The 24,364-nt window shown below is 34.7% G+C and overlaps 2 protein-coding genes and 1 long non-coding RNA gene across 5 annotated transcripts in view; 2 read left to right on the top strand and 1 right to left on the bottom strand.

Moving 5' to 3' along the window:
- Window positions 1–24,364, top strand: part of LOC149130325 (uncharacterized) — a 179,790-nt gene that overhangs the window by 26,992 nt on the left and 128,434 nt on the right. The window lies entirely within an intron of this gene.
- The window catches only part of LOC149130326 (netrin receptor UNC5B-b-like), a 64,536-nt gene continuing 43,794 nt past the window's right edge, over window positions 3,623–24,364 (bottom strand). Inside the window, 3 exon segments of the mRNA XM_089345701.1 lie at window positions 3,623–4,003; window positions 4,983–5,084; window positions 15,800–15,945. Of these exon segments, the coding sequence (XP_089201827.1) occupies window positions 3,832–4,003; window positions 4,983–5,084; window positions 15,800–15,945 (420 nt within the window). The 3' untranslated portion in view covers window positions 3,623–3,831.
- LOC149130327 (uncharacterized) lies at window positions 8,414–9,567 on the top strand. The gene is made up of 2 exons (XR_016238955.1): window positions 8,414–8,647; window positions 9,399–9,567. It is a non-coding gene; the product is annotated as an uncharacterized LOC149130327 (long non-coding RNA).

Here is a 24,364-nt window from a genome sequence, read left to right on the forward strand (position 1 = left end):
TCATTTTGAAGTCTAGATGGTTGATATAAGCTAGATGGGTGTTGAAAACATTATATTTATCATAGAGTTCATCGAAGTCACAAGCGTTTTGAGAAAACACAAACTCACAAAATTTGGCAAATAACCATGAAAAAGCAACAAATGTTGAAAATGGTTATTTCGTGATTCCCAGTCGATTTTAGACACTTTTAGGTAGTTTTCATTTTTGCAAAACCACTATTCATTTTGAAGTCTAGATGGTTAATATAAGCTAGATGGGTGTTGAAAACATTATATTTATCATAGAGTTCATCGAAGTCACAAGCGTTTTGAGAAAACACAAACTCACAAAATTTGGCAAATAAGCATGATAAAGCAACAAATGTTGAAAATGGTTATTTCGTGATTCCCAGTCGATTTTAGACACTTTTAGGTAGTTTTCATTTTTGCAAAACCACTATTCATTTTGAAGTCTAGATGATTAATATAAGCTAGATGGGTGTTGAAAACATTATATTTATCATAGAGTTCATCGACGTCACAAGCGTTTTCAGAAAACACAAACTCACAAAATTTGGCAAATAACCATGAAAAAGCAACACAACTTGAAAATGCTTATTTCGTGATTCCCAGTCGAATTTACACACTTTTAGGTAGTTTTCATTTTTGCGAAACCACTATTCATTTTGAAGTCTAGATGGTTAATATAAGCTAGATGGGTGTTGAAAACATTATATTTATCATAGAGTTCATCGACGTCACAAGCGTTTTCAGAAAACAAACTCACAAAATTTTGCAAATAACCATGAAAATGCAACAAAACTTGAAAATTCTTATTTCGTGATTTGCAGTCGATTTTAGACACTTTTATGTAGTTTTCATTTTTGCAAAACCACTATTCAGTTTGAAGTCTAGATGGTTAATATTAGCTAGATGGGTGTTGAAAACATTATATTTATCATAGAGTTCATCGACGTCACAAGCGTTTTCAGAAAACAAACTCACAAAATTTTGCAAATAACCATGAAAATGCAACAAAACTTGAAAATGCTTATTTCGTGATTTGCAGTCGATTTTAGACACTTTTATGTAGTTTTCATTTTTGAAAACCACTATTCAGTTTGAAGTCTAGATGGTTAATATAAGCTAGATGGGTGTTGAAAACATTATATTTATCATAGAGTTTATCGACGTCACAAGCGTTTTCAGAAAACAAACTCACAAAATTTTGCAAATAACCATGAAAAAGCAACAAAACTTGAAAATGCTTATTTCGTGATTTCCTGTCGATTTTAGACACTTTTAGGTACTTTTCATTTTTGCAATACCACTATTCATTTTGAAGTCTAGATGGTTAATATAAGCTAGATGGGTGTTGAAAACATTATATTTATCATAGAGTTCATCGGAGTCACAAGGGTTTTCAGAAAAACAAACTCACAAAATTTGGCAAATAACCATGAAAAAGCAACAAAACTTGAAAATGCTTATTTCGTGATTTCCAGTCGATTTTAGACACTTTTATGTAGTTTTCATTTTTGCAAAACCACTATTCATTTTGAAGTCTAGATGGTTAATATAAGCTAGATGGGTGTTGAAAACATTATATTTATCATAGAGTTCATCGAAGTCTCAAGCGTTTTGAGAAAACACAAACTCACAAAATTTGGCAAATAGCCATGAAAAAGCAACAAAACGTGAAAATGGTTATTTCGTGATTTCCTGTCGTTTTACACACTTTTAGGTAGTTTTCATTTTTGCAAAACCACTATTCATTTTGAAGTCTAGATGGTTAATATAAGCTAGATGGGTGTTGAAAACATTATATTTATCATAGAGTTCATCGACGTCACAAGCGTTTTCAGAAAACAAACTCACAAAATTTTGCAAATAACCATGAAAATGCAACAAAACTTGAAAATGCTTATTTCGTGATTTCCAGTCGATTTTAGTCACTTTTATGTAGTTTTCATTTTTGCAAAACCACTATTCAGTTTGAAGTCTAGATGGTTAATATAAGCTAGATGGGTGTTGAAAACATTATATTTATCATAGAGTTCATCGAAGTCACAAGCGTCTTCGGAAAACAAACTCACAAAATTTGGGAAATAACCATGAAAAAGCAACAAATCTTGAAAATGCTTATTTCGTGATTCCCAGTCGATATTAGACACTTTTAGGTAGTTTTCATTTTTGCAAAACCACTATTCGTTTTGAAGTCTAGATGGTTAATATAAGCTAGATGGGTGTTGAAAACATTATATTTATCATAGAGTTCATCGAAGTCACAAGCGTTTTCAGAAAACACAAACTCACAAAATTTGGTAAATAACCATGAAAATGCAACAAAACTTGAAAATGCTTATTTCGTGATTTGCAGTCGATTTTAGTCACTTTTAGGTAGTTTTCATTTTTGCAAAACCACTATTCAGTTTGAAGTCTAGATGGTTAATATAAGCTAGATGGGTGTTGAAAACATTATATTTATCATAGAGTTCATCGAAGTCACAAGCGTTTTCAGAAAACACAAACTCACAAAATTTGGTAAATAACCATGAAAATGCAACAAAACTTGAAAATGCTTATTTCGTGATTTGCAGTCGATTTTAGACACTTTTATGTAGTTTTCATTTTTGCAAAACCACTATTCAGTTTGAAGTCTAGATGGTTAATATAAGCGAGATGGGTGTTGAAAACATTATATTTATCATAGAGTTCATCGAAGTCACAAGCGTTTTCAGAAAACACAAACTCACAAAATTTGGTAAATAACCATGAAAATGCAACAAAACTTGAAAATGCTTATTTCGTGATTTGCAGTCGATTTTAGACACTTTTATGTAGTTTTCATTTTTGCAAAACCACTATTCAGTTTGAAGTCTAGATGGTTAATATAAGCGAGATGGGTGTTGAAAACATTATATTTATCATAGAGTTCATCGAAGTCACAAGCGTTTTCAGAAAACACAAACTCACAAAATTTGGCAAATTACCATGAAAAAGCAACAAAACTTGAAAATGCTTATTTTGTGATTTCCAGTCGATTTTAGACACTTTTAGGTAGTTTTCATTTTTGCAAAACCCCTATTTCACCATTAAGCTGTAATTAGCAGAACCATATACACGCTTACCCATGGCGGTGGGCAACTTTGTATACGATTCTGATGATTGCGGTTACATTACAATTAAGGCTGAAGAGGAATGGACAATCGGTAAGATTTGTTAGATCCGAAACCGCTACCTGTTTAATAATGTTTTTTTTAGGTGATTTTAAATGTCTTGTCCGCTTACGTTTTGGTATGTTGCTATATTTCATGTTGAGAGCAATTTAGGTCTGAATATACACAAGATGTGATCTATTTTTAGCACATTAATTGTCCATGTTAGTGGTCAACGTTATTTAAAAAAATATATATATATATGTATACATATATATACCCACGTACATATATTTACATATATATTTGTGTATACATATATACACATACATATATGCATGTATGTATACATATATATATGTACGTGTATACACATATTATATATACATATAGGTATATATATATATACACATATGTATACATATATATACATACATTTATATATGCATAATACATCCATATATATACATACATACAAACACACACATATATTTATATACACACACATATACAATAATTTGTGTGTGTATATACATCAGTCCATACACACTCTCATATATGTATATATCATCCTCTTCCCAGAGGCCAACACGCTGTTATTTGTACATTGTAATATTGTTGAAGTATTAATAGTATTAGTAGTAGTTGTAATAGTTGCTGTAATAGTCCCATGTTGTTGTTGTTGTTGTTGTTTTCATAACCAAGCCCCAGAGTCGTTCTCAAGCACGGCTGCCGCATCCATGCGTCTCATTGTACGTAAAATGTTCATCAGGTCTGTGACAGCTGTGTCCTCTCGGTGCCGTGCCTCCCAGAGATCGAGGATGTGTTCTGTTGGACTTTGCTTCGTTGCAAAGTAATTTATGTACCTGCAATGACAATAAAACCAAAAATAGAAACAAAATAATAATAATCCTTTCTACTAAAGGTACAAGGCCTGAAATTTGTGGGGAGGGGACAAGTCGATTACATCGACCCCAGAACTGAAGTGATTTATTGACTCTGAAAGGCAAAGTTGACCTCAGCAGAATTTAAATTCAGAACGTGATGACAGATGAAATGCAGTTAAGCATTTTGCCTGGCATGCTAACAATTCTGCCATCGCGCTGCTGCCACCCCCACCAACAACAACAGTCCTTTCTACTAAAGGCACAAGGCCTGAAATTTGGTGGGATGTACTAGCCGATATCGACCTCCAGTGTTTCACTGGTACTTACTTTATCGATACTGATATGATGAAAGCAAAGTCGATCTTGGTGGAATTTGAACTGAGAACCTAACGACATGCAAAATACTGCTAAGCATTTTACCCAGCATACTAATGATTCTGCCAGCTTGTTGCATTAATAATAATAATAATATAATATAAATGCCCTGATGCAGTACCAGGAATTGGCTCTCATCGCTTCTGATCTTAATTGATTGGAAGTGTTATCATGTATATTGTTTTGTCTTGGTATAAAAGATGGGCTACAGCAAATATTCCGCTCAATACCACAGATTTGCTTGTCAGTTGTTTGACTTTAATCAGTTGAGCATGTCCTTTGGTGGCTGACGATATGTGCAGAAGTAGTGGGGCAGCATCATAGCCATGTGTTGAGAAGAATTCTTTGGTGTTTGAATAGTTCACCTCTGGAAACATGGGTGTTTCCTGGATCAGAGACTAAAGAACATCTATAATCATTAATACTAGCTACTATACTATACATTAGAAAATGTAGTCCTAGATACACTATGCTTAGATAAAATAGGAGATTGTCACAGCTGGGACACATTTGATTCTTAGCGCCACTGGATTAGGAGTGACCTAGGGCTAAACAACACTAACAACAACATCGGTAAACTTACCTGTCAACAGTCAATGCCTGCGCCAACATCCGCCAGTCATTGCCGCGGGCATTGGGTGAATTCAGCAAGAGGCACAATTGGTTCCGAATATGGGCAGGAAATCTGAAATAGAGGCAAACCAACAGATATGGTATCAGTATGTTATCTAATAAATATCAGTCATATACTTGGGATGGTTTCAGTAACTAAACTCTTCATAATATGTAGTCATGTGCCTATGTTAGCAGGCAGCAAATACTACATTATGTATTAAATATCAAAACACATTGTTTATTTTACCATTTTTTTCTTATATTTTACTTGTGTCAGTCATTAGAATGTGGTCATGCTGGGGCACTTTTTTATTTTTAAGCCTGGTACTTATTCTAAGTTATGTCCTTGTTAAGTTACGGAGATGTAAACACACCCAAACCCAAGATGTCAAGCAATGTTGGGGGACAAACAGACATAGACATACAGACATGCACACACATATGTGATGGGTTTCTTTCAGTTTCCATCCACCAAATCCCCTCACAAGGCTTTGGTTGACCCAAGACTATAATAGAAGACACTTGCCCAAGGTGCCATGCAGGACTGAACCTGGAACCATGTGATTAGGAAGCACAATAATAGAAAATGAATAATAACAATAATTCTTTTTTGGGACTGATGTTATCAACCAACCCCTCCTCTCAAAATTGGGAATGAATGCCAGAAAGAAGGTGGGACAAGTCATGCTGGCTCTGGGAACATAAAGAAAAGCATTTTCTTCAAACTTTCATTCATTTTAATGTTTCAAAAGAAAGAAAAAAAAGAAAAATTCTAAGACTGAAGGAAACCGGCTCAGTTTACCAGATGATTGCTGGAAACGAATAGCTCTGAGTACTGGAAATAAAAATCTTGAAAGGTTATAATGTTTTGAAGAATAACTCTACATTTGTATTGAGTCTTGTAATTCATTGCTTCAGGTGAATCAACACACACACACACACACTTCGTGATCGATCAAACTGTTGGAAGTTGTTATACATTGCTGGTCACAAAGTACTTTTGCATTGTTTTAGCTTTCCAATTATGCCACCTTTCTGGCTAGGTGAGTAGGCCAACATTGCCCCCAATCAGGTGGCTAGCCTGTTGCAGGGTTACCCATTTACAGCTGAGTGAACTGGAGCAACATGACATAAAGTGTTTCACTCAAGAACACAGTGTGCTAATCAGTCCAGAAATTGAACCCATGATTGTGAGATTGTGAGTGCAATCTAATAACTAGACCACACACCATATATATATATATATATATATATATATACATACACACACACACACACATGCATACATACACATGATGGACTCTCCTATCAGTTTTGATGTATGAAGATCCAACAACCTATACTTTCTTTGCTAGTCATAATGCTTATGTCAAGCATGGCATTTGAGTCCCACCAGCAATTTGCAAAGAAGCTGTAGATGTTGCAAATATGAGGATTATGGGTTAGTGATGATGGTATATTTACAGCCACTTTTCTCCTGGTTGTAATAAAGTCTCTTATACCATTTTGATAAGATGGTACCCATTTCGTTCACTCCAAGGCTGTTTGCTAAAAGGTGTTGTTGTGAGCTATATTGACTGCTGAGAGGTTACTCCTCAGTTTGTCCTTATATCTAAGCCATGATTGACCAACATTCCTGTGCCCATTATCAAGCTTTATATATGCATATAGTGTAACTTGTGTGTACAAATACATGTGTACAACTGCTACTGTTGAGTTGAGAGTGCCACCTAGATTATCCTCATCCTGTCTGCTTCAAGTATAGTGGTTTGGTTAGCTGTATACTTTATAGTATTACCAGTTATGATACACAGAGTAAATGGAGGAGAAATTCAGATGAACACTAATTTATATCATTTGTGTAAACAAATGATATAAACTTATGATTATCTTAATTTCTGCATATATAAGCACAGGGGTTCACTTATGCTTGTACGATAATGAAATACAATCAGTACACACTGTGAAATGGTTGCCAAACAGGAGCAGACAATGTAGAGTCGTAGAGTCAAGAGGACTCTTGTCATTTCAGAGACATGACAACCTCACTAAAGCTGGCGCTACATTAGAATGTACCTGGGAGACTAGGATATATGTGTGTATGTGAGAACATGCATGCACACACACACACACACACACATGTTGTTCACTTATAATGAAAACAATTTTACATTAATGTGAAGAGTTACTATATACTTTTGAATATATATATCTAAGTATATATTTAGTTATGATGTAAATAGGAAAAAACGGAACTCAACATGTGTATATGTATATTTTTATCAATATTTAGCAGAAACAACAGAGTGACTCAAGGGCTGAGAGTTTCATATGTTGGCACCATTTCTCAAGTACCAATGCATGAAAGTCTCTTGCTCTGTTGCTTCTGCTAAATAATAATAATAATCTTTACTACTGTAGGCACAAGGCCTGAAATTCTGGGAGAGTGGAATGGACATCGTTCCCAGAGCATAACTGGTACTTATTTCATCAACCCTGAAAGGATGAAAGGCAAAGTTGACCTTGGCAGAATTTGAGCTCACCACTTTCTTAATAATGATAATAATAATCCATTCTACTATACGTGAAAGGTCTGAAATTCTTTTGGTGGGGTGGGGGATAGTTGATTGTATCAAACCCTAATGTTTCACTGGTACTTAATTTACTGACCCCAAAAGGATGAAAAGTGAAGTTGACCTCGGCGGAATTTGAACTCAGACTGTAGCGGCAGATGAAATACCATTAAATATTTCACCCAGCATGCTAATGATTCTGCCAGCTTGCCATCTTAATAATAATAATAATAATAATAATAATAATAATAATAACAATAATAATAATAATAATAATAATAATAATAATAATAATAATAATGGTTTCAAATTTTGCCACAAGGGTAGCAATTTTGGGGGAGGGGTCAAGTCAATTACGTCAACACCAGTGTTTCACTGGTACTTGATTTATCGACCCCAAAAGGATGAAAGGCAAAGTTGACCTCAGCGGAATTTGAACTCAGAATGTAAAGACAGATGAAATACCACAAAGCATTTCACCTGGCGTGCTAATGGTTCTGCCAGCTCACTGCCTTAATAATAATATTTTTAAATGATTGATGTAACTCCTCACAAAGGTAAATAGACAATATGAAGAGCACAATATGATTGCAAGAGATGCTTTATTGGTTGAATGTCATTTTGACAGCAAGCCTGTCTTTGTCGAGTTCAAAAGGAAAAGTGATACATGGAAATTCAAAATGATAGAAATTCAAAATTTGTATGAGGCAACCAGTGTTCCCACATTGATGGAAGGACATCATCAGTCTTCAATTTTCAAGTTTACAACTGGCAAAAAGAAAATGAAATAAAAAAGGGGGGGGGAGGACGAAAGAAGAATATTTAATCAAACAGTTTTGTGTAAATATGATGAAATTCTCCTGTCATTTTATTTATCTCTCCAGGGCGTGATGTTAATAACTCACAAACATATTTCTCCTATGCTTACTGCTTACTGAAAATAAAAATGATGATGATGATTGAATCTGGCATAACTGGGCTGAAAAGCATCCCAATTGATATCCAGATAAATCGTGCATGGTTAAAGGAAAATGCAAATGACATAGCTAAGATTAGCAAGGTAAGTCAAACTTTCACACATAATTTTAGCAAACAAAGTACAATATATAGGAGAATTCCTTTAGTGATTAACTGGCACTGAACTTTTGCTGGCATTTCAAAAGTGTTGCATGAAAGTTATCAGCATGTTGCAGAAAATATCTTCGTTTCAAATATATATTTCCTCAGCTACCTATTGTAGCCTTTACATGGAATAAAAATATAAGAGAACTATTAATCTCTACTTCTAACTTCAAGAAAACTAACATTAAAGTGTCTGCATGCTGTATCTTGAAAAACAGCTGCAAGAGGAGCCCTGTTCATTGTGCAAAAACAGGAGTCATCAATTCCATGAGGAATCATAACAGAAATATTATGATTTACATGGAAGGTCGGATGTGTAGAGATCCTTATTTGGTGTACACAGCAGAATGCACCAAACACAATTTATGTTGGTTGTACAATAGAACAATTAAACAAAAGATTAAATGGGCACAGATATGATGTCAGGCACAATAATAGTAGTTCGCCAGAACTTGCCAAACATTTTACATCAAATGGCTACAATTTTGAAAAAGACTTGAAAGTGCATATTCTCATAATATATTCTGAATCTGATACACTTTCAGTCCTCAAAATGCATGAGGAGAAACATGTTTGTGAGTTATTAACATCACACGCTGGAGGGATGAATAAAATGACAAGAGAATTTCATCAAATTTACACAAAACTGTTTGATTAAATGTTCTTATTTGTCCTTTTCTTTTTTCCAGTTGTAAACTTGAACATTGAAGACTGATGATGTCATCCCATTAATGTTGGAATGCTGGTTGCCTTGCTCAAATTTTGAACTTCTATGTATCGCTTTTCATTTTGAACTTGACAAAAACAGGCTTGCTGTCAAAATATCACTCAACCAATAAAACAACTATTGCAATCGCATTGCACTCTTTGTATTGTCTAATAATAATAATAATAATAATGATATATATACATATATATATATATATATATATATATATATATATATATATATATATATATATATATATATATATATATATATATATATATATATATATATATATATGCGAGTAAAAATAAATACAAAAAAAGGTGGATTTTTTTGTATGATTGTGTATAGAGGAATATATTATTTTGCTTAAAAGAGTTCCAACACTGTCTGTTTTTTATGTTTTATTTATATTCCTGCAGAACTAATGTGGGGTATAGAATATGGAATATACAATATATAATATAATATACAATATATAATATAAAATAAAATAAAAATGGATGGCACCATGAAATAAAGTATTGAATGTAGATGAAATATTGAGTGTTCAATATAAAGGATCAAATATATAAATATATAAATATAAATATATACATACATTTACACAGACACATTAACATGCATACGAAGACTAGTATATATGAATACATGAGAATGAATATAATCAGAAACATGTATATATATGTACATAGATGCTCAGAGATGTGAAAACATAAATCCATGCTTATATCAACATTAACATGCTGAGATGAGACTTGTAGAACACTTGTTTTTCTACAGACAAGTGCTTGGTTTTCTCCCTCCCCCCCCCTCAACCACGTCCATATTAGAAGTAATAAGACTGTTGAATACTGGGACTTTGGATTACTGGACAAGGTAAAGAATGTTACCATTTTTGCTCAAGCAGTGTTGAATGAACACATGCAGAAACAACACACATACACACACACTCTCATCCTCATCATTGTTTAACGTCCACTTTTCCATGCCTGCATGGCTCAGATGGAATTCACTGAAGTAGGATGCTTTTCCTGTTGCTAACCGTTACCTACTTCCAAACAAGGTAATATTTCCCCATGGCTGGACATATTTTCAACAATAAAACTGGAAATGAATCACCATCCATTAACGTCTGTTCTCCATACTGGCATGGGCTGGAATGGCTTGACTGGAGCTGCCAAGCCAGAGGACCAGGTTTCAGTTGTTTGTTTGCCATAGAAACTTTGACGAACCATACGACTGGCACAGCCCTCTTGCTTGCCAGCTCCCGTCAAGCTGTCCAACCCATGCCAGCATGGAAAACCGATCTTTAAATGATGATGAATAATACAATCTGTACGACTGACATTTGCTTACAACTACTATGTGATGTCTAGACAAGGGGAAACATGCATGCACACACATGCACATGCATGCATGGTTGCATGCTTCCCAACCACACGGTTCTGGGTTCAGTTCCACTGCAAGGCACTTCAGGTAATTATCTTCTACTGTAGCCCTGGGCAATTGAAAATATTGTTGGTGAATTTGATAGACAGAAACAGAAAATTGCAGAAAAATATTTTACCCAGTGCTTATGAATAGAAGTGGTGGCTGTGTGGTAAGTAGCTTGCTTACCAACCACATGGTTCTGGGTTCAGTCCCACTGCACGGCACCTTGGGCAAGTGTCTTCTACTATAGCCTCGGGCCGACCAAAGCCTTGCGAGTGGATTTGGTAGACGGAAACTGAAAGAAGCCTGTCGTATATATGTATATATATATATATATATATATATATATATATATATATATATATATATATATATATATATATATATATATATATATATATATATATGTATGTGTGTGTATATGTTTGTGTGTCTGTGTTTGTCCCCCCAACATCACTTGACAACCGATGCTGGTGTGTTTACGTCTTCGTAACTTGGCGGTTTGGCAAAAGGAGGCCGATAGAATAAGTACTAGGCTTACAAAGAATAAGTCCTGGGGTCGATTTTCTCGACTAAAGGTGGTGCTCCAGCATGGTCGCAGTCAAATGACTGAAACAAGTAAAAGAGTAAAAGAGTCTAAAGCAATGTCCATTTACCGTTCTCACTGGAGCTATTAAGGAAGATTTTGGGCATCATTTCTAACAGCTGCTTCTTGCACCCCTTTTGCCCTATCACTCCACCATTCCTGTTTAATTTTCCTTAGAGCAATCTGCAGTTGCTCTTTCAGCTTTCAGTAAGATTCATTTATGACATTTATTTAGCTGTGAATAAGCTGAATAACAATAAGTTTCTAGGATCTGATGGAATCTATGTAGAGGTCTTGAAATATGGGGGTAACAAAATGTTTGAACTCTTAAATAAGTTAATTTGTCACTGTTGGAGAACTGAGAAAGTGCCTCAAGATGGACTGATGTCATTTTAGTCTTCTTGTATAAATCGGGGCCAAAGGATCTGTTTGGTAATTTTCGTGGGATTTTGCTTTTGTCTGTAGCTGCAAAGATATTTGCCTGCATTCTGTTAGAACATTTAAACACCGTCATAGTTCCTGTTGTGATGAAAATCATGACACCCAACTGTGAGAATAGACTTGACCGAATGATTATAAATAGTAGAGGTCTGAGTGAGAGACCAGACAGAGTAGGTGTTAATCGCAGGAAGTCGTAAGGTGTTGCTTTCGTAGTTTATCAGAATATCGTTTGTTGGTTTGTGTATAGTTTGTGGAAATAATGTTGGATTGTTACTTTGTTGTATGTTTCATTGTTACTACTTGTAAAAGAAGCATTGCTATAACAATTGGCGATACAACAATATTGGCGACGAGGATTCAAAGCTCATGAAGGTCAGTTAACATATTCTTGTGACACAAAGTTGTTAATTATGGAAAACCTATTAGGTTCTGTAATTCAGTTGCAAAAGCAACAGCAAGAACACCAACAGGAGTTGCAGAAACACCTACTACAGCAACAAGAAAAACAACAGCTATGTCTTAAGGAGTCCAGAAATACTGTAAGTTTGTTCTTGTCAGATGCTTCAAATATCGGAATTCAGAGGAGGGTATAATGTTTGCCGTGTACTTTAGAATGTACAAAGAAATCTTCAAAGAAGATTGCAAGTTGTGGATGGACAACAAAAAAGTAAAACTATTATTATGTAAGTTAGCGCCAGCTGAACACGAAAAATATTGTAATTTCATCCTATCCCCAAAAACTAGTGAAATTTATCTCCAGGAACTACAATCAAAAATATTCAGTGATAAGAGTTCCAATGGGAGTGTTGGAATCTACTTAAAAAAGAGGATGAAGATTTTGTCATGTATGCCAGGACCATAAACTGAATATGCGAAAGGTTTAAACTGAAGGAACAAACTCCTGGTATGTTTAAGTAGCTCATTTTTGTATAAGGGCTTATGGCAAACAAGATGTGGAAATACATACAAGAATTCTCACAAAACTTGAACAAGCAGACCAAAGTTTAACCTTGCAGATAGTTGCAGAGGAGTGTCAAAGAATGGCGAACTTATGTCAGGATGTAAAGAAAATTGAAGAGAAGGAGTTCTCACAAGTACAAGCATGTTGATCAGGAAGGTTTAAACAAAAAAAATTGTTATGACTAAACCCATGCTATGGATGTGGAGCCCTATATTTAAGGAAGGATTGGCCTTTCAAAATGCAAAACCGTCACAGTTGTTAAAAAGTAGGACACAAGAGCTCACATTGCAGAGCAAAGTTAGGAAGGTTGAACATAAAAATTCTAAATTTTACCCAACGGAAAGTAGAGGAAATTTGTACATGTAAAAGTAAAGAAAGTGAATATCAAATGACAACTAGATACTGGTAGCGACATCTCAGTTATTAAAACCAACACATAGAAAAGAATTGGGAAACCTACGCTAAGAAAGACATTAAAAATTGCATGAGGTATGACAGGTGAAAAACTACAATTTGTAGGTAAAATGTGGAGTGATATCACATTTTGGGGAAAAACCTGTAGAGCAAAAGTTTTCATGGTAAAAAAACGCAACCAATCTGTTCAGTACGGACTGGTTGGAGTTGTTAAACTCATGGGACCTCCCCATAAGTCTGTTCTGTAGAAAATAAGTGGCTGTCCCACCAGTGAAAATAACTCATCAGCTGAATTGAAGAAAATATTAAAAAACTTGTTTCCTGAAGTGATGTCTGATAAATTAGGTATCTGTTCTAAGACTAAGGCCCGTTTCCAAATAAAGGAAAACATTGTACCTGTATTCAAGCCTAATTGAAAGGTACCATTTGGTGTAATAAAGCAGGTAGAGGAATAATTAGACAGACTAGAGAAGATGGGAATTATTCAAAAAGTAAATTATTCTAAGTGGATAGCACCAACTGTGTGTATTAAAAAAAATCAGGGTGTGTGCCAATATTTCTACTGGTTTGAATAACTGTCTAAAAATGTGCCACTAACCACTGCCTAATCTGGAGGATATTTTAGCAAAATTAAATGGCGGAAAAATATCTTTGAGACTGGATCTATCTGATGAGTTTCTACAAATTAAAGACGATGAGGATTGCTTGAAGCTTCTAACAGTGAACACACTCAGAGGACTATTCAAATATAATAGATTGTCGTTTGGTCTGAAGGTCACACCTGCAATAATGGGTTATGGATGCGATGTTGGTGGACAGTCAATTTGCAATTCCATGCCTCAATGATGTATTAATTAAAAGGGAATCTCGTGATCAACATATCAAACATGTGAAGTGGGCTTTTAAAAAAATAAGAGATTACGGTTTCACACTCAGTGAGGGGAAATGTGAATTCTTTTTGCGTAAAATTAAATATTCAGGACAAATTATAGATAAAAATGGAAGACGACCTGACTTGTTGAGGGCAGACTGAGTGGGTTTTTTTACATGGCGCCAGCACTGATGAGGTCTGTTTTTTGGCAGGATATTATCATAACAAGATATAACACAGGTCTCCAGTTTAATCCTCCACAACGTCAGAGGACATTGAACTGTTAGAATTATCAGTGTGTCAAACAAAATGCTCTGTGGCATTTCTTTTTGCCTTTCATCCTTTAGGAGTTGATAAAATAAGGTATTAGTTGAGTATTGAGGTGAATGTAAGGAACTGACCCTCGACCCCAAAATTTCAGGATTTGTGCTGACAGGAGGAGTTATTATATGCTTGGCTTTTGCTTTGCATTTATACAAGTTGACTCCAAGTCTCCCCCAGAGACCTCAAAAGACAACAAGTTAGAAGTTCAAGTCAGTATTATGACTAGGGTGCCATATTTCTTGCTTTTGTACAGAGCATTGTTCAATGTCTGTCAAAATATAAGAAAATTAAAAGTTTGTTCCCGTGGACACTATTTTTTTAATTTCTTCCATTTTTGGATTACTTCATGTATGGGATTGCTAACAATCAGCCCTTTTTTGCTATCATTCCTAAGGCACTGTCATAGGTATTGTTCTAGTCTTGAGGCTCCACAATTTGCCAATTTCTATTTCTAGATCTTTATATTTGCTCAGTTTTTGGCAGTTCTTAACATAATTTTATGGCGATTGGGATAGTCATATCAATGAGGAGACATGATTTTCATCTGAAATTATTATTATTATCATTATCTAGATGGTGAGCTGGCAAAATCCTTAGCATGCCAAGCAAAATGTTTAGCAGCATGTCTTCCAACTCTTTACATTCTGAGTTCAAATTCTGTTGAGGTCAACTTTGCCTTTCATCCTTTCAGGGTTGATAAAATAAGTACCAGTTGAGCACTGTGGTCAATGTAATCGACTCATCTCCACCTCCCTAGAAATTGCTGGCCTTGTGCTAGCATTTAAAACCATAATAATAATAATTGTTGTTGTTATTATTATCATTATTATTATTATTATTATTATTATTATTATTATTATTATTATTATTATTAGTAGTAGTAGTAGTAGTAGTAGTAGTAGTAGTAGTAGTAGTAGTAGTAGTAGTAGTAGTAGTAGCAACAGCAATAGTAGTGACATATATGCATATACAGTATTACATACAGTTAATAAATGTCTTAAGTGAAGCTTCAACAAAGTTTGTGAAAATGTTAGCATATAGCAAGGCTCTCTATATTATAACTATGCCTATAACCACAATCAATGTTATCATCATCGTTATTAATATTTTAATAAGCAGTAGTGGTAGCAATGGCAGAGTGACATAAGTAAATATCACATACACTTAATAAAATACTATTTTTACTAAGGCATCAACAAGATTGTGAAAATATTAGCATACAGCAAGGCTCTATATTAAGACTACACCTATAACTGTATCCATTATTATTATTATTATTATTATTATTATTATTATTATTAGCAGTAGAAGCAGTAGCAGCAGTGTGACAGATATATTACGTATAGTTACCTAAACGCTCTCTGTTGAGGATCTGTTGTGTAGATAGCAGTGGTTACATGATGGGGTTTATGTAAATCAGTGATCGCAGTCGTCGATGCTGTTTGTCTGGGTGACTTCAGGGTGGAGGTTTCGTTAGAATTTGAAGATGTCGTGATCTGAAACACCAATAACATTTTTCTAGTTGTTGTTGCTGTGCTGTTGTTACTGTAGTTGTGATATTATTAATGAGTTTAAAAATGCTGCAAATTATTAGCCTCATTTTTAGCCTATACTTTATATTAGAGAGTGTAGGAATATATATGCATGTATATATATATATATATATATATATATATATATATATATATATATATATATATGAAGTATTATCTTTATGTAACATGCATATATATATATATATGTATGTGTATATATATATGTATATATTCAACGCACACACACATATATATACACACACATACATACACACAATATTAGTGTGCTTTGTACACACTACAAATGTCCAATAGTATCAGTTAATTTATTCCATTAAACACCTACATTCACACGTATGAATCTATATCCATGAACATCAGTGATATTTCAATACACTTATTCATACAGCTGTTTCAATAACACTTATGCAATATGTAAGAATTATTGAAACAGCTGTCGGAAAGACCAAAAGAGACATCGCTGATGTTTTCTCTTACTCTGTCTAATATATATATAAATATACATAGGTAGGTAGTTAGCATGTGCTTCAGTTAAATTTCATATAAAAATATTTAATTTCATTGACAAAACCTATCTCCCCACCAAAAAGCAAATAAACAAACAAACAACTCAGCACCTAAGCAAAGAAAAAGATATATATATAAGGTTATACATAGATGTAGCTTACAGGATTCTAGTTTCCCAGAATTTAAGAGTTTCATATTCTTCTTTATAGGAACTCTTTAGATGGGTCTGTTTGATGGGTGAACATGAACCTATCCAATAAAGCTTTTATATTTATATATATCTTTTATCTTTTACTTGTTTCAGTCATTAGACTGTGGCCATCATGATGAAGAATTTTAGTTGAACAAATTGGCCCCAGTACTTATTTCTTTTGAGCCTGGTACTTATTTTATCAGTCTCTTTTGCTGAATCGCTATGTTATGAGGGATATAAATACACCAACACCGGTTGTCAAGTGGTGGTGGTGGTGTGGACAAACACAAAGACACACACACATATACCATTATCATCATCATCAACTGTTTTCCATGCTGGCATAAGTTGGATGGTTTGACCAGAGTTGGCAAGCCAGGGAATTGTCCAGCCTCCAATTGTCTGTTGTGGCATGGTTTCTATGGCTGGATACCCTTCCTAAAGTCAACAACTTTACAAAGTACATATTTGATGGGCTTCCTTTAGTTTCCATCTTCCAAATCCACTCACAAGGCTTTAGTTGGCTTGAGGCTATAGTAGAAAACACTTGCCCAAGGTGTCAAGCAGTGGAACTGAACCCAGAACCATGTGGTTGGGAAGCAAATTTCTTACCACACAGCTGTGCCCGAGCTTATTACATCTCTATATATAATTTTTGTTTCTTTTTTATGGAAACAAAAAAGATATATAGGACTGCAAAAGAAGAATTGCTCAAATGAAATTGAGACAGACAAAAATCATTGATTAGAGAACAAACATCAAATTTGGGTCAACGACCTTATGTAACCCCATGCTTTTATGCATTTCATCATATACAAATAATACCATGGCCTTCAACATATAAAAGAAATATATATATAAACACTGAAGGTAAAAAATATATATATCCACATATAAAAAATACAAAAATATATAGAAGAAAAACACTATATAAGAAAATTATTTTATTTTATGGTTTGCCAGGTTGGTGGCTGCTATTTCTAGGAATTTTTCTACCCAGTTTTGAAACCCAGTAAGCAAACTAAATATTATCTACCACATCTAGCCTTACTTTTATATACTTTCAGAAAGGTAAAAGAGGACTTATATTTTTTAGTTAGGAATTTTGGACTGGTCCTGCTAAAAGTTATAAATAAGAATTATGTTCGTATTGTAATTCTTGTGAACTACTTGAATGTAAATTCCTAGAGATTTCTGTTCATCCTGATAAGGGGATCATTGCCAAGATGCACTTTAACTTGCAATTGGACTGTGGCAATGAACTCCTGAAATGGTCATAGGTGTGGATTTTGACTTTACCCTTTTTCAGGACCTACCATGGATTGCTTCATTTTTAAGAGCTGACTATTTTGATATATTTTTAGTCGATGGGTAAAATTTTAGTAATGTTTTAGTAATTCTTTTTAATCACCTACTTTAGTTGATTTTTATATACATTTTTCCAGATAGGTCCTTGTATATAGTTTTGTATTTTTTTATATGTGCATATATATATTTTTTACCTTCAGTGTTTATATATTTCTTTTATATGTTGAAGGCTATGGTATTATTTGTATATGATGAAATGTATAGAAGCGTGGAGTTATATAAAGTCGGCCCAAATTTGATGTTTGTTCTCCAATCAATGATTTTATATATATATATATATATATATATATATATATATATATATATATATAGGTAAGTAGTAGGTTTGCCTCGATCCTTCAGGGGTAGTCTGAAGCATCCAAGCAACCAGGGGATGTTTAAATCCGGAGGCACTCCTGGGGATCACCTGTATGGGTACCGTCTTGGGAAGAGGGCGTCCAGAGGCAGGTAATAAACCGTAGTTTATGTATTTGTTGCTCCATTCTCCATTCTCCAAGTAAATATATATATATATATATATGTACAGAGAAAGAGAGAGGGGGGGGAGAGAGGAGTGGGGTAGGGTTTATGCCCACTTAAATATGGATGTTCTTTTAGAAGAAGTTATACTTCAGTAGATACCACTGCCTGCTACTGACTGTCACTACTACATATTTTCTAACAGAACATCAACATTTAAATGGGTTAAATATTACTTCTCAGTATTAATACTGCCTCTGTTGCTACTATATATATATATATATACACATATATATACACACACACATATATATATATGTGTATATATATATATATATATATATATATATATATATATATATATATATATATATATATATAATCTCTACACATTTTTTCTCTCTGTGTATTTCTTTTCATCCTTTTATTCATATTTTTGTGGTTTCAAGTTTAGTCCCTCCGTGTGACACCTTGGACAAATGTCTTCTACTATAACCAGGTCAACCAAAGTCTTGTGAGTGGATTTAATTAATGAAAACTGAAAGAAGCCCATTGTTTGTGTGTGTGTGTTTGAGAGAGAGAGCTTTCATGTTTCCTTGTCTTAACATTGCATGTCAGTTGTAAACAAGTGTCACTGTCATGCAAGCAGTGCTATTTGTTTTGGAGTCTTCCACAAAATCATGTCTGATGATTGTGCTGTTTGAATGGAAATATCAAAACGTTAGGTTGCTTGGAAATGGAAATGGCATCCTGCTATGGAAAATCTGCCTCAATAAATATCTCATCATCCACGCAAGTATGAGAAAATCAACATGAAAATGTTGATGATGATGATGATGATGATATTGTTTGATACCACTGGTCTCACATTATTTATCCCTAATGCAAATGCATATGGTATCTTAGACTTTGTTTGAAATTCCTACCAAACGCCTTTTCCTCCATATTGAAAATGGTCACATCTCAGATGTGACTTCATCTTTATCATACAAAACACCAAGCATGCTTCCTAAAGTGGTTAGTCAAAACAATGTGTGAAGGAATCCTTTTATTTCTATCTCGTCAAGGACATGACAACTCCTTTAGTGCTGGTGCCACAGTAAATAGTATTCAGCAAAGGTTTGGGTGGAAGGAGACATATTCAGTCATGGAAGCAAAACCACAAAAGAAATATATAAATGACACATGGTCTTTTGACCTTTCTATGGGGGTGGGGGGTGGCTTCAAATAAGGACTTGACTCTTAACAACCTATCCAATAAATGGCTGCATAGAAAATGGATGCAAAATGGTGATGACAGTGAACACATACCCTTATATGTATATATATAGTTCAAATTTATGGAAAACAAAAGACAAAGACAGATGAAGGAACAACAAGCAGGTGTATTAGTTTAACACTTGGGAAGAATGGAAAGTGTTTGACGTTTTGAGCCAATGCTCTTCGACAGAAAGGATTAAGAGGAAAAAAATGAACTCCTTAACAAAAAAAAAAAATTGAAATACACACACATTGTGTAGATAGGGTTAAAAAGACGAAGCTGTGTCTGCTTATTTCCGTTTTCCAAATTGATATGTAGATGTTATATCTGTGTGAGACAGAAGTAAGCATAAGAGCTGAAAATACTGGAAAATATTTGGTATTATTTATTCACCATTACACGTGTTTCATTTGCTAATAGGAGCTACAAAATTTTATATGTAGAAGAAAACAAATAAGATATCTCATCAAATAATACTATATTATTTGATTCTTGGTCACAAGAATTTCTAATAGGAGCTATTTTACATGTTTTCTTCATGTAAAACTTTGTAACACCTATTAGCAAATGAAACATGTGTAATGGAAAATAAATAATACAAACAAATTTCAGTCTTCCATTTTGATATATGTATATGTATATGTATATATATACACATACATATATACTTAACGATCCAATTGTGGGACCTCGAAGACTGTAACAGTTAGGATTTAAGGAATATTGACTGTAAGTTACATGGAGAAACCTGGACAAACAAGCAAAGTCCTTTTCACTGCCTCTGGACTTCCTCATTACCAAAAACCATCAGAAATCACATCCTCGGAACCATGGTTTCCATGCAAGAACTCATAAAACTGCTTCCTTTAATGCTCTGTCACAGGAGTTTGAGGTTTCAATGGGCCCAAAAGTACATGACGTTAGACATGAGTTGTGTTCTTTTCACTGATGAAACCAGGGTGACCCTTGACGGTCCTGAGGGCTGGGAAAATGGTTGGGTCTATTTTAGAGATGAGCGTCACCAACGTTTATGACATCAACAACAGGGTGGAGGAGTCATGTGGGCTAGTATCATTGGGTTAGGGTTAGCCAAGGTACCTGAAAGGTTATAATGACTGCAGCCACTGTCTGCCATCTCCTGCAGGAGGTCTTGGATCCTTGGCTAGATGACATACTGCTGTCACTTCTAAGGAATCTTGTATACATGCATGACAATGCTCCCTCCCACTCTGCTGAGATAATCCAAACATTATTAGGGTCGTATGGCATACAAGGTGAAAGGTTGATAGTGTGGCTACCAGCATCTCCGGATCTCAACCCTAATGAAAATCTTTGGTCCATCATTAAACAAGATGTTTATGCCAATGAATGCCAATTTACATCAAAGCTGCAGCAGAGGTAGTCCAACCTGCTCTATTCAGAAATTGACAGATTCCATGACTAATAGGGTTTTTGACGTTATCCGTCGAAATGGTGCTCAATAATTCATTACGTTAATAAATGTTATAACACTTTTATGGTTTTCTGTTAAATAAAGCACCATTTGAACATGATCGTTGCCAGTGTCACCTTACCAGCACATGTGCTGGTGGCACGTGAAAAACATCTGAGTGTGGTCATTGCCAGTGCCGCTGGACTGGCTCCCATGCTGGTGGCACGTAAAAAACACCTTTTGAGTGTGGTCGTTGCCAGTGCCACCGGACTGGCCTTCGTGCTGGTGTCACATAAAAGAACTCACTACACTCTCGGAGTGGTTGATGTTAGGAAGGGCATCCAGATGTAGAAACTTTGCCAAATCAGATTGGAGCCTGGTGTAGCCATCTGGTTTCACCAGTCCTCAGTCAAATCGTCCAACCCATGCCAGCATGGAAAACGGACGTTAAACGATGATGATGATGATGATAATATACTCAATGTATGCTTAACATGTATCATTACCCTTCATTTTCTGAAAAAAATAGTGTCTAGATGGACAATTTTCATTCAAATAGTTCATAAAAAAACTGAAGAATCTCAAATAAAAAAAGAAAGGATGTTACACAGACTACTGAAAACATATCAATGGTGTTGCCATAGTGTGCAAACCAACTGGGAAAAGTTTTACCAAAATTTAGGATTTCACAGAAAACTGAGAAATCCTAAATTTAACTCCTAAGCTATAAGCATGGTTCTGAGTGCATTATACAGACACCCACATATATATAAAATATCATTAAACACTATATTACTGACAATGGTATATAGCTGGTCAGAATGTTACTATTAGTTTCACACTAACCATTGCACATTGTACTGTTGCACATTGTACACGTGACTTATAAATAGCAACCTGCCCACAAACTGGCAATACACACATGAATGAGGGGCAGCCCAAGGAATATAAATAATATCAAACACACATACACAGGGTGTGTGCATTGCCCGTTTGTGGGCAGACTGTGATTTATAGGCATGAGAGAAAATTTTCTTGTCAATACGCCTGGTGTAAAAACACTGGTAATACACATAACCTTGTGTATATGTGTTCGATATTGTTTATATTACTTGGGTTGCTTCTAATTCATATTTGAAATTTTTCTGTAGTATAAATTGTTGGGACATACCAGCACATGGTTCTCACACCATTTTGCAGATAATCTGGCATCAGTTTGGGTATATGATATTGATAAGTTACAAAGATGACAAAACATGAATGTCTACCACTCCTGCAATGGGACCAGGCATGAGTTATCTAGCTTATCTATGATTTCTAGGTGTTTTTACACCTGGCGTATTGATGAGAAAATGTTCTCTCATGCCTATAAATTGCAACCTTCCCATGAAATGGCAATACACATGCCTTGTGTATGTGTGTTCAATATTGTTTATATATATACATACATACACACACACACATATATATATATGAGTTCAGCAAAAATTTAGATTCAGATGAATATGGTACTTAAGTTGAGGCACCAGAATTCAGTACAGTATTATCCATACAATTTCAAAATAAGGTGATTAGAATCAAAATACACAACAAGGATATCCAGAGGTAATGCAGTACAATCGTTTCAAGCAACTCCATTTAATTGAACAATGCAATTATTACATCAATTTAAATGCAGAGCAATCCTCAGATGCATAAAGACATAGAATTAAATTAAAACAGATGAACACATTAGTATAATGTTCAATTAAATGGAGTTGCATGAAACGATCATACTGCATTACCTCTGGATATCCTTGTTGCTTATTTTGATATATATATATAATGCTGGAGAGAAAGCCTGTTACATATTGACTGTACTTTCTCAACACTTACAGTAAAATAGCCATCAATTTTAGATTTTGATGTGCTTTTTATCGCTATCAATTAACTTATACCATAGTGGTTAAATTCATATCAATTTTACCCTTTTAACATGGGTTTAGATCAGGTCCATGTCAGACACTCTATGTTGTGTGAATTCAAAATGGGGCACTTCAGCAATGGAAATGACTTGTTCTGTCTATGGAAATGGAGATTTTAAGAGTCTGGACATGGTTTGGCTAGTTTTACTTGGTAAATATTTCTCTCGCAAACTCCCTTTGATCCGGACCATCAATTTCTTCAATACTGAACCGCTGCTGCAAACTGTAGTTGAGGATAATCCAAAGCAAATTGCATGAAAATTAACGAAACAGATCAATTCAAGTCACACTTTAATCATAAAACACCCCCATAAACAAGGACAAGGGTCTAAACCTGGTCAGTGGGTCTCTCATCATCTGGCTGCCCTCTGCTTATTAATGAAAAGCAGACTTGTTACCAAATTTTTCTTGGGTAGAGTCATCAAAAGAGATGAAAATGGTTTGATTTTAATCTTATTCAACAAAAACAATGGTTAGCATCCAACGAAAAAGAAGAATCCATCATCAAACTAAGACAACACCTAAAACAAGTCATGCTCTGTATTCGGTGGCATATGCAGGGAGTTGTTCATCATGAACTGTGTAATAAAACAGTCAATGCAGGGAAGTATTATTGCCAATGGGAAGCTTTATGCACAAATTTCCAGAAAAAGCACTCATCATTGATCATTCGTAAATGACTCAAGTTACTCAAGAAAAGAATATGGCACTGAATATGGAAGTTTTGCCTAATTTTCCTTACTCTCCGAACCTTGCTCTATCTCACTGTCATCTTTTCAGATTATTGCAACATTATTTAGAGGGGAAATAGTTTATTAATTGTGAAGAAATAAACAGTAATATTGAATGTTTCTTCACTTCAAAACCTGAGGAATTTTATGTCTGAGAGATCAGTTATTTGTCAAATGGAAGTGTTATTGATCACCATCATCATTTCATTTTCCATGCTGAATGAGTTGGATAGTCTCTGAATGGTTTGACAGCAGCTGACAAGCTGAAGAACTTCACCAAGTTCTGATTGTCTGTTTTGCCATGGTTTCTACAGCTGGATGCTGTTCCTTAATGCCAGCCACTTTACTGAGTGTACTGGGTGCATTTTATGTGGCACCAGCACATGTGCTTTTTACATGGTACCATTACAGGTGCCTTTTACAGGGTACCAGCATAAGTGCTTT

The sequence above is a fragment of the Octopus bimaculoides genome, chromosome 29 (genome assembly GCF_046866305.1).
Source record: "Octopus bimaculoides isolate indiv1 chromosome 29, ASM4686630v1, whole genome shotgun sequence".
Taxonomy (NCBI): domain Eukaryota; kingdom Metazoa; phylum Mollusca; class Cephalopoda; order Octopoda; family Octopodidae; genus Octopus; species Octopus bimaculoides.